Raw genomic sequence first — 13538 nt, forward strand, 5'->3', positions numbered from 1 at the left:
GAGTATGAAACGTCTGGTAACGATGTTGATAATGATAATATCATCATATTGTGTATCATGTTACATACTCGTCACAATCATCATAATAAAGTGTATGATATGTGTTCACATACAACCTACTGTTGTATATAATATAACATATTATGCTTGTATTATTATATTATGTAACTATAATTTACAAGTATATACAGATAATCCGCGCAGCTTTCGGCTTTGAGTAAAATCAATATAACTCGTGTATATAGTTAGACCAATATGGCGATATTGCCAAATTACATAAATACCAACATAAAGCTGCAGTGTACATACACTTTATAATCGTTTATGTAATATTATGCCCATAGAAAATCAAAATATGTCGAAATGGATAGTACGCGTAAATAGATTATTTTGTCATATCATACAGTCCTTGAGTAGAGACAATTATGAACAACGATATTTATTTTTAGTAATATCCTAAATTTATAATTTATAAATTTACTAGTTATCTATTAAAAATATAAAAATATAACGTTTTTCAATTATTTTTTGAATTCAAGTTTGTTTTATACAATAATAGTAGTAATTAAAACAAATTAAAAATGGGTGTATTTTCAATTACCTTTAAGAGAAATGATTAGATATTTATTTATTTAAACTTATGTCCAACAGTATACCTAATACGCTATACGATACAATTTGGTTGGCATTAAATAATACCTATGTTAAAACTTAAAACACTATGCAACCCAATTTTTTAATTTTTCTTTGTATGATTAGTGACAAATATAAAATCATCTAGATATTAACCAATCAGTGGTGGGGGGGGGGGGGGTGGATGATATAGAGAAAAACAAACAAATAATTTTTCCTCTGACAGTACTCAAGTTACTATTTGGTTAACTTGATCTGCCCGAGTAATGTCGACATAAGACATAACTATAACAAATCAGTTATGATCCATTTATTCGTAACATAATACATGTTATTATTATGCATTAGGAAGGACTGACAATAATATTTTTGTTATTATATTATTCATGTTATAGACTTATTGCCGTCCATTACAAAATATGTTTTTTTTTTTTTATTATACGTCGTATTATTATGATATACTTGAATATCTTGGCCATTGACGATACATGAATATGATATAAATGATATAGATAATAACTAATAAGTATGGAAAGTGCGTGAACGTTGAAATGTCATAATTCCGTACGTGTGGTACAGTTTTCGGCATCACTGTGGTAGTAGATAACATTAATAATTTACAATGTTTATAATGTATAATGGTATTCACTAATAAAAATATTTAATTATATACCTAGTTGTATTATTAAATATATTTAATATAATCAATAAGTCCATTCCAATTATCTGAATTTTAATTAACTATATGAATATAAAAAAAGCAAACATTTAAAATTATGTAGTGTACTAAATAAAAATTTAATTCAACAATTCATTTATAACTACTGATAATAATTCAATTTAAATTGAATACAATTTATGCAATAAATCAGACACTTTTATTTTTTTAAATAATTCCTTTCATAATCTAAAACCTACTTGAAGGTTCCATAAGTAGTTGAGTAGGCGTAGCATTTACTTATTCTGAATAAAATTAACTGTTTTTTCTGTTAAAAATAATAATTGTATACTTACCAAGTGGTGGAAATCTAGGTATAACTAACTATACACCGAGCTGTATGGTATTATATTTTTTAATACATTTTGAAATGATTAAAATATATTAAATAATTTAATAATACTTGTAAAAAATTCATAAATCAAGAGATGTGTAGACGACTATATAAATTAACAAAAAATAATAAGTTTAAACATTTCATTTTGGCAGTTTTTTGGTATTCCTGGTGGGAGTGGGGTATTCTATTCTTCACCGGTATAATTACCGTGATTTTCCGGGGGTGTACTAACTTTAATGATATCAAATGTAGCATAATATTATAATAAAACTCTGACTTGAACGTACAAAACTTAAACATTTTTCAGTTTATGATCATACTTCGATGAATCAGTTTATCGTTAAAAATATATTAATACCATATTTTATACAGACTACTGTGCAGAGTTAAATTTAAAAAATATTATAACTGTACAACTATAATAATTGTTATAAACTATAATTGTCTGAAATCTTAAAACGATAATATCTATTGGCTTTGATTTCGTATACAGACGAATATAATATAACTTACGAATGTATTATAATAATATTGTGATATGTCGCGGTCTCCGAAACCGGAACCGGCCGCCAACAACACATCCGTATAATAAAATAAAATATCGATGGTAATAACATAATAATAATAATAATAGTATAGTCGTACATATTATTTTTATGTATCCGTAAATATTATCATTTATTGGCTATACTCCAAACTGAAATAATTTACACTTTACAGGGTGATATCTTTATCATGTACAAATATTGTAAACATTATAATGTTATTATATTTATTTAAAATTATATTAAAAAAAAAAATGTACAATGGTATAAAACGATCAAATGTAATCGCATAATATTCGGACACTAAATATACAGTATACAGTTCAGGATAGAACAATCAATCATAATATAATACTATTATATAGGTATTGGTTGTATTATATATACTATATTAGTGCTAGCAGAACATTTAGACCACATATTCGATTTCTACGAGTGCCTACAGATATTTCCACCTCACCCACAGGTATAGATAATAATTTACCTACTAAATTGCGAACTGCTCTTATCGGTAATGGGGAGATTTGAAGTTGGTAGCCGCCATTTAAAAAAAAAAAAAAGGGCAGCTAAACGTTAATAACATAGAGTACTAGCTATGTCATATTATTATACTATATTTATAATATTTTTGTACATATTATTTTAGGTGCTTATATTCATAACTATTAATTTTAACATATATGATCTATATCCTAGCTATAGGTATATTTGGCCAAATAAGTATATATAGGTACTTACGAAAATGTGCACCTTGTCTCCGTCAATTTTATTAAAACAACCAAAAGCCCAGCATGAAACTGGAATATTATAAATTTTTAAGATACCTAATCAAAAATTAAAATTATGGATAAAATGGTATTTTAAAATATATAATATTGTTGGTGCCCTATTTAAAGGTGGCGGTCTAATAAATTTCTGATTTTAATTTATTATCACAGTTATAGCAATCTAATTATTATCTATATCTGTGACCCTCACCCAATAAAATACATTTTCCTATTTCCTAGGTACCATAATACCGACGACGCTTACCGCCGTGTACACGATATGATGATTTATCGTCGAGTACGAACCGGGCACAGGCGTGCACATATTATTATGTATATGCACGTCATCGAGGAATCTTAAAAAATAAAAAATTCAATCTGCGCAATTTTTTTTCCACCACGTTTAATCGATTGAGTTTTTTTTTCCGGACGTCCCTCGAAAACCACAACAACGAACAGTGTTGACACTATATTACCCGTGTCTAAACGAAAAGGGTTTGTTAGAGGTCTAAGAAAAATCAATAACGCACGGTTAAACTGTATAAAAAGCTTCCGGTGCCTAACCAGTAACTGTATATATAATAATCCTGTTAAATTGCAAATTCCGTATACCTAATGAGATACAACGTTCAGTTAATATAGTTGTTTACCACTTTCGTTCGTCGACTAAATTTTTTATACAACCCTCGACATTCCACTGCTCGGCACAGTTTCGAATATAGACAAATATATTTATTGTGCATTTAACTGTTCACTGTTTTTTATAATAGGTATTATAGGTATAACTTTACAATTCATATAATAATAGGTACAATAACTATATAAAACAATAACATATTGAGGAGTAGTGTATTGTTCACACAGAGCCTCCTCTGCTGTCGGTTTTAACGGGGAAAAAAATATCATATTAACACAAATATACGATTAATTTTTAATTTTTAATTATTTTAACCGAATATTTTATTATTTTAATTTTACAACATTTTATAAGATATCACCAATAGTATATATTAATAGTATATAATATATAATTACATCCTCTAATAGTTTATAATTTTGTACAATAATATGGTCGCCTAAATTGACTATATATATTTTTAAATGTTAATTCAACAAAAGTGTATTTTATAATAAAAACGATTTTGTATTACAATAAATAATATAATTTGAAAAAAAGATGTCTTGGTAATAAAAAACTTTGTCAATTATGGTCAATGGACTTTTATGAATCCATAGAAAAGTTTTATTTTTATTGCATTATTGCTCAATTTCAGTGCAGGGTATATCTACATTACATATTGTAAATTTGTAAATGAAAAATTGAATTGTAAAAATGCGAATGATTTTACGTGAAAAAATGTTACTACCTATCATAGTGGAATTTAATCGAAATATAACAAAAGAAATTCGGTTAGGCATTATTACATACAAACAACGTATACTAATTAATAATTATATTAATATTATACTGCAGTAAGAAAAAAATGATAATTATAATAATAATATATTTATATTAGCCAAAATCGATTTATAAAATCACAACTGAAATATATATTATTACCAAACAGAATGCTATCATATTTAAATATGGATAAAATACTTCAATTCAAATATTTCAAAATATGTGTATACCAACGAAATACAAATCGATAATTTATTATGGCATACTCAATACCTATATATACTTTTATGTACTCGTATATTTTAATACGCCAAGTATTTATTGGTCCAGTCCTCCATTTTGTCATTATGTGACCGATTTGAACAAACTGACGTTATGTAAATTCGGCCAAAAATAATGGATTATCAAAGAGTAGATTATTTTACATATCAAGCAAATAAGCCCTGTTTCAATACAACATCAATGTATAAAACATTTTAACCCTTGCATTGCTAGTAAAATATAAATGTAGAATTGTATATGTAATTAATTTTTTATGCAATTAAAATATTCATATGCATTACCATCGAAACATTAAATTACAAATACAAAAAAAATCGTCAACATTATACTATACATTATATAATAGCTGTGTATAATATAATGTACCAATCAATTCGAAGCTTAACAGTTTTTTCCTAAATTATTAAATGAGGTAAACATCTTTGCATCTTTCTTTGATTTATTTTTTTTTCACTGCTAAAATTATATTTTTTATATTCACGCTGTATTAATAATGGTTGTACCTATATATAACTCAATCTGAATATAATGGAGGGGTTAATTAACAGCCAATCATAATTTAAAAATAATCTAAATTAAAGTCGGTAATAACAAATAATGAATTATATATTAACAGTGTTTTTTTTTTACGATAAAATGGTATCTGTAGCCTGAAGGGTTGTGTTTTATAACGTCTTAAATAGATAATGTAAAGAATATTGTTCCGTCGTATTTTTTTTTCCAAAATATGTTCATTAGTTATTACCCGGGTTTTTACCGATACTGTTTCTAAAGTAATAATTTACTAAAGATATTAATATTATATAGCCGTTTGACTTTAAAACCATATTTAATATGTATATTATGCATTACGCGTTAATGCCCCTACTTTAATTATGATTTCCGAGAAAACAGATAATATATAATGATAAACCTTATTAATTATTATGAGTTATGACTTTTAGTAGTATTAAAAATGTATTTTCTAATATGATAACACTTTAATATCGTTAACGACTTATATTTTTAATACACTACTAAGTAGGTAGTGTATATATACACCGTGCAGTGTTATGTTGAGATAGTTCCGCTAAAATGATATATTATGAACCGCTAATTACAAATAATTTTAAGGAAATTAAAAACAATTGCCTATATTAAGATAAAACCTGTAGATTATTATTTTATAACATGTGCCTTATTCGCATATTATAAAATATGTTAAACCAGACTAATTGAACAATATAAATCAAATGTGATTCAGTGATTCAACGTTAAACATGTACCTAGGAACTTGTTTGATGATATTTTAAACAATTTTCCAGTATTATACACATTAAAATGTCAACTAAATGTATGAAATTGAGAAGTGTAAACAAATTCAACAAATATTGCTAATGTACAATTAAAATAAATTGGAAATTCGGCTATACAATTGTAACGTATATAATTTAATTGATTTTATTTGTAAACCCTTTTAAAATCGTGATTGAGACAGTTTGGTAGACATTTTAGATTTAGTCCGGTTATACTTTCATAATAATTATTGCGACAGGCAGTAACTCAACGTGAGATACTTATCATTTAATTGAACTGAAATTACTGATGCCTCAAGTGCAACTGCTTTTTAATGAAATACGAATGAATCTTCCTAAATACCGTACACAGCTTTTGGTTAAATCCAATTATTTTCAGGCGCCAAACATGCATAATAAGCAACGAGCAAACTTAGGATTTATATTGAAATTAATATTATTGCATTACAATATTATGTTACCGCATTGTCTCAATAGAAACAAGACTAAAGGATTTAAGATTTAAAGTACTTTGCTTTTTTTTTACCTAGTTTAATATAAATTTATATAATATGCAGCTCTTGTTCCAATTATAATTGTAATTAAATTAACGCACGTAGTCTAAAGTAATCCAAGCTACAAAGTCTAAATGTCTTCTCGGTATCGCAAATAACTGCGATGGTTTTAATGTCCCGTTACTTAGCTAAGTATAATTACAATTATACTTTAGTATTGTATGATATCACGAAAAACTCTTATTTATTGAACAGTCGTCAGCTTATATTATTATCATTGTTATTATTATTATTATTATTATTATTATTATTACTATCATTTATAATAGTAATAATAATAATAATGCAGTATACTGCAATAATAACTAATAAATCATGTAATTTTTAAATCACTTTGGCACACATCTGTAAAGTGTAGACTTGCTAATCGACGACATACAATTTACAATGACTAACTGCACATCTATATACTCATATTCATACTATTTGTATAATATGCTTGCATTTTTATAAAACAATAATTTTAAATAGTAATATACTTGGACCTCTTAAATCTTGTAATTACAACTGTTGAACAATACATATCATATATTATAATATACTTAAAATAGGTATCCTAACATATTGTCTAATACGAAATCACTCCTAATACAAACAATGATGCACGCTTTCATGTCCAACATACCTACCTACGTTAAAATAATATTATATCCATCCATGTCATTTTAGACATCAATCATAACACGTGTGCCATACTATATAATAATATAATGTCAGTCTCTTCATTAAATTATTACTACGTTATATGCATCGTACTATTATTCAGCTACATCCAATTCACCTGTGCTGTATACAGGTATAGGTACTCCATTATTGTCCTCCCCCGCAGTATTCGTCGTATAGGTACTTGTGTACACCAATATCATAATAATATAATAACTGTAATGCACTCATTATACTGCAGTTGACCTTCAAAGTGATAATACAGGTGATAGTGATGTTCATCTGAAGTCAATCGACGCACGCCATACGATTTCTCCGACAGACACGATGTGTAAATGTGTTTTTTCATTATCGTATATTATTCATCATATAATTAAAAAAAAAAAAACGAAGATTTGATCTTACTCAGAGATCATCGTTATGAACTTTAGTCATTGTCACGCAAAACCAACAAAATATGCGTTGAACTTTTTTAAGTTGTGAAAAAGACATTTTAAAATTACCCTTTCTTGTTGATCAATAATTATGAGTTTAAACAGATAGAAAAATTTATATTTAAAATATTTAAAGTTTAAATATTTAAAAACTTATTAAGAAACTTATTACTTATAAAGTTATAAATGATTTCAAAAAGTTATTATAAAACATATTTTAAATGCATCAGAACCAAAATATAACGAAACTATAAAAAATTAATAATTTTAATTTTTAACTATGAAAAAAATAATAGGTACCATAAAATTATAATATATTATGTTGATATTGGTTTAAACAAAAGACCAATATGGCGTGTAACGTACATACATGATAAAATAATGTTTAGTATTTGTACAAAATGTATAATGGACTCGCATATAGGTACATGATTTTGTAAGCTAAAAACGTAATATATAACTGGCTTCTTTCCAATATTCAAAATGTATAATAATATCCAATTTTCCTGGGATTTTATAATAAACATTAAGCAGGTTCTAACGGTGTATTACTATTTTTACTATCCACGAAATGTGCACACAAAACACGTAAACAGCTCAAATACCATTGATAATTTTAGATATCACTACGTATTTTCACACAATTATTATAAATTGTTGTCTGGTAATCGCCAATTCTTTCTAGTGTACAAACTTACAAATTCTATTTATCTAGTATCAAATACATATTTTATACATTGCAGGTGCATTCGGATTTTCAATTTTTGGCCGTCGGTGGGTTGTGTACATATAATATATTATGAATGGGTTTTGCAGTACCTCGCCCTTCTTATACGGGGAAAAAGGTTTATTGATCACATTTCCTATATTTTTTTTAGCAAGTACCTATCTGTACTGACACAGAACGAAAAAACGCAAAAAAAAATGTGATTTTTCGTGGCCACAGTAAATCGTAATCTATAAATAATCACGGATAATATAATAACAGTCTCGATTCCGTGCCGTTGACTTAATACATAAATACGTGATACATATATACATACACGCATGCATATATATTGCATACATACCAACATAGATTCATATGCATAATATATTATACCACGGTGCGGTGGAGTTACGAATCTATCCTGGGAGCAAACAAATATTTTAATAGTTGAACAACCACACATCCCATGTTTCTGAATTATATAGCCGTGGTATCCGTGCTACTATACAGGAACACAATATTATGTGTATATATTATTATATTAGCTGACCATAATTATTATATTGGCATAGTCGCTATTATTATGACGTGCGTGGAGGTGCACACTAACCGCTTCCTATATATAGTGTACCGCCAAATAATATTATATATTCGTTATAGAAATAAAAAAAAAACAGAATGACACGATCACGACTGTGCCTATTTAATCAAACCTGACCCCGTTGTACTCCTCAGTTCTCATAATAATACTTTTCACCTCCATCTTGTATCGTAGTGTTTGGTCATAAAACTGCACGCGTTTATGATCTGGCTGTCTATTCATTATTCAGGTGGTATACATAATTTGAATAATGTAAATACGGATTGATAACCGCAAACGACCGACCAATGATATTATGATCGAGTCCGTACGGTATAAAATATCATAATTTTAATGCCGTATAGAAAATAAATAAAACGCTAAATAAATTTATAATTTATTATTATAATTAATTTATATTTTATTATTATTGAACGAGTTGTAAAATAGTAGGTTTTGGGAGGATAAATATTCCAGTGACTTTTTTTAAAAATATTTATACATAATATTATATTATAATGTTGGTATTTTTATAGAGAGAATAGTGCATTTTTTTTTTTTAAATCTGATAAAATATGAATTATTAATAAATAAAAACAATTCACGATTGTTGATATCAAAATAATTTTTTCCTGATTATAAAAACAATTAACTCTAGTAGGACCGTAGGGGTAAACACTTATAATTTATTAAATCTGCTTTGAGTATAAAGAAATATTTGTATGAATATTAAGGTATTGAATTACCAGTTCAAACATAAAACATTTCCATAAATTATAAATTTATAAACCATACCTATCTAACTTTTTAGGTTTTTTTCATATTTTCTTTTATAATTTAATTAAAAATATGTTTAAACATTTTTTATAAAACATTAATATTTATAAATTGTGTAATTGTCAATTGAAATGTCAATCTATAGGTTTACCAATGTTTTGTATACTATAAACTATTCATCGTGGCCCGTGGGGTTTTTAATATAATCTTAAGTATCAGATAAATTGATAAAATGGTCATTAACTAATTTATGTAGAATTGTTACCTAATAATTAACTTTTTAACTTTATATAAAAGCGAAAATGGAAATCTTTGTAACAGATTGGCTCCGAGACTATTTTCCCAATTGTCATGTATTTTTTTTAATTAAAAAAAACATTATGGAGCGAGTTTTAGCCGTTTTAGGCATATATTTAATTCAATAAAAATAATAATTAGCTATAAATAAAAATAAAAAAGTGGGTCCCCTCACACATTGAGATAGCCGGAAACGAAAAGGCAGACACATCAGCCTTCGAACCCATTACATCTCCATCACAATCCATCCAAATCAACTCTTCTTCCTTATTCGAAATCTTTGGCATAATCCATCGGAAAATAATGGAAGAGTGGCAACTTTTTTGGAAAATCTTCCTCTCACTAACAAACTGAGAAATACAAAATTATTCGTTAAGAAATTAATTTATCCTCCCGGCATAAGAAGAATAGAAGAAGTAACCGTCCCTCGACCCAAAATAGGTCATTCCCGCTTAACCCATGTATATCTAATAAAAAAAAAACCAGCACCAATATGTGATACTTGCAACACAACATTAACGATTGAGCACATCGTCATCACCTGCCCCAAATACACTGAAGCACGCAAGATACTTCAAAATCCTGTTTCTCTCCACCAAGCCTTCAAAATGAGAACATAGCTGCAATCAGTACATTTTTCCATAATATAAACACTAAATCTACATTGTAAATAATGATAATAATGTCATAAAATTCATATTAAATTGTAATGTATACAATATACATACTCTTTTTCTTGGTTAACATTTGATTAAAGTAGGCTCAAAACCTGTGTTGTTGAAGCCTTAATAAACTATAAAAAAAAAAAAAATAACAAATAAAAAAACACATTTATTACAGAGATTTCAACAGAGCAACAAAAATAATCTATTTTTTTTTTTATAAAATAGTCGAGATAGATGAATACCTTACACCGAATATTAAATTGATAACGAATTGAAAAAAATTGAATCATTTATAGTAGGCACTTTTAACGTAGTCAAATTGCGTACCTACCAGGATGGCTGGATTGCACTTACAGCAAGTGGCACTCCATAGGAGACGAACAATCGACATTTTTAAGAGTTGTCTTTTTTTTACGGGCAACGAAGTGCGATCAGCTAGTTTATCTAAAATTCTTAAACAATGTCTTAATGATCAAATTGTATACATATTGAAAAATCAGTTTCATCCCTTATAATGTTTTTGATCTATTTGTTTTAGTCATTATGATCATAATTTGAAAATATACTTTAAACTATTTAAGGGGAGTGTCATACCACCCTGACGCCCCCTCCCCATCGTACACCACTGACCACTACTGATAATAATAATTTTGCTTTTAGGAGGAGAAACGTTTGACGGAGTTTGGTCGATGGTTCAGTCCGCACAACAACAACAACAACAACAATAATAAAAGTGCCGTCGTGTCGTCACGGGACGGACGATGATCGACGGCGGAGGTACAGTGGAAGAACAGCAGGACAGCAGTGGCGATGGCGGCGTTAGTGGACGGGACTCGGCTGTCAATTACAAAACGAGAAAGCGGTCGGTGGACGCGACGGCCACGGTGGTGTACACTATAACGGGCGGTGACGCGAATCAGCTCCAGGACGTGCCACCACCGTCGTGGTCGTCGACGTGTGCGTGTTGCCCGCCGCCTGTCGGATGCGCCGCCGTGCTACAGGGAAACGGGCCGCCGAGGCGTCGGCCACGAACGTGGACGTGTGGCGGTGCGACCGGCGGTGGTGGCGGCGTGTCGAGTCTGACCAGGAGCAGGACGTTCACGAGCAACTACGAACGGGCCATATCGTCGCTGTTGTGGCAGCCGTACGAGTGCCGGTCGTCCAGCAATTCGCTAAACGACGACGGCGACGTGGCCGTCTGGCTCAGCGCCACCGGCCAGTATGCACCGCTGTCCAGCCGTTCGTCGATCAGTCTGTCCACCATACCCAGGTGAAGAACTCGCATAGCGTTATCATCATTGAGAGGACGTTATACCCGCATGTGTTGTCTCCGTCTTCCAAGTGCGTAACATGGCAAATTTTACGCTCAGCAGATCACGGTTATCTCCGTCAAATTAAAATTTAGAGTGAATTAATCTGTTATAAAAATTAAAGGCGAGGTTATTACCGAGAGCATCTCATGGTATTTTTATTATATTTTAATTTTAAAGCGAGTTATGAGTATTCTTAGATATAAAAACAAATTACAATTTTAAAATACTCATAACTAACTTTAAAATTAAAATATAACAAAAAGCCCATGAGATGCTCTCGGTAATAAACTCGGCAATTCACACAAAATTTTAAATTAACGACGATAAACGTGATCTGCTCAACGTAAAATTTGCTATGCTGCGCACTTGTACGACGGAGACAAGTTGTCTCAGACAACACATGCGGTTGCGGCGTCTTAATAGATATTCACGGTTTGCCATTGTCGACTGCTTACGTAACCGGCGTGCAACAATAAAGCCAAGTGTCCAATACAACGTACACCGCGTTAAATAAAAATAATAAATGTTAAAATGATGATTGATAATCCTTATCACAATAATTGTAAACCAAAACTTGAATTGTCTAGTACCGCTGTGTTACCACATGGTGAAAAGTTGAATCAAATTCAATTTTGTGGTATCATTGGTAAACTCGGCATGCTATCAACCACGTGGTTCTGCCAATCAAGTTATGTATGTTATATAAATGCACGGAAAACGCGGTGCACGGTATATTATGGAGGCTCGGCTTAAGACACCGTTTATTATATACCGCGAATCGGCGGTGGTCGGTTGGACAGGAACCGCAGTTGCGAGATAAATAGGTACCGAACGGTCGACCAAATAATAATGATGATAATATTATCGTTTACACCGTCCTGCGCCCACGTGTCTCAGCTGACTATGAGCCATGTGATAAATCAGCTCGCAAATAATATGATACACAATATAGGTAAATAGGTACGGTATAAACGTTACAAATCGGCCGCAAATTCAGCTACCAAATCGACACCATGGTTTCGGTTTTCCCTCAGAAATCGTCACCTGACGCCGCACATTATTATAATGTTATACAATCCATTAAACGCTTTCGCCGAACAATAACTAATAATTACTGAATTACTGTACACGTAAGCGAATGATTAATCTCATCAAGGTATCGACTTATCGGGTCCCACCCCAAACCGTATCTTTGATCAAACTTTGAGCATGGCAGTCGCAAGGGTTTCATCGCTGTTCTCAGACCTGCAATAGATATTATTCTATAATAGGTATATTGAATAATGGTTTCAGGACAACATTGGTCTGCGTTAAATTTTTTTCAATGAAATATTGAACTGTTCTTATTTTTGTATTTATAATTCCCAATTATTTTTCTGTGAGTAGTATATATTTTTAAGCACTCCATTATTATGATGGCATTATACAGTACACAGTCGAAAAAACTAATCATATCACGTTGAATAATTAGCAATAAAAGACATAATAGCTATCAAGGAAAATATTAATTGAGATGCAAAATAAGAATATAAGATATAAAGCGTAATAACCTGTGTCGAATCTATCG

The 13538-nt window shown here is 29.8% G+C and overlaps 1 protein-coding gene and 1 long non-coding RNA gene across 2 annotated transcripts in view; one reads left to right on the forward strand and one right to left on the reverse strand.

Moving 5' to 3' along the window:
• The window catches only part of LOC107165696 (uncharacterized), a 209850-nt gene that overhangs the window by 97345 nt on the left and 98967 nt on the right, over positions 1–13538 (forward strand). The window contains exon 3 of the mRNA XM_015514053.2: positions 11319–11928. Within this exon, the coding sequence (XP_015369539.2) occupies positions 11420–11928 (509 nt within the window). The 5' untranslated portion in view covers positions 11319–11419. The remainder of the gene's footprint in view (positions 1–11318; positions 11929–13538) is intronic.
• Positions 10584–11018, reverse strand: LOC149057677 (uncharacterized). The gene is made up of 3 exons (XR_016190699.1): positions 10986–11018; positions 10722–10786; positions 10584–10613 (listed from the first exon to the last, which is right to left on the reverse strand). It is a non-coding gene; the product is annotated as an uncharacterized LOC149057677 (long non-coding RNA).

This window comes from Diuraphis noxia, unplaced genomic scaffold (genome assembly GCF_037042655.1).
Source record: "Diuraphis noxia isolate RWA-SAM2 unplaced genomic scaffold, SU_Dnox_SAM2 contig0003, whole genome shotgun sequence".
Taxonomy (NCBI): Eukaryota; Metazoa; Arthropoda; class Insecta; order Hemiptera; family Aphididae; genus Diuraphis; species Diuraphis noxia.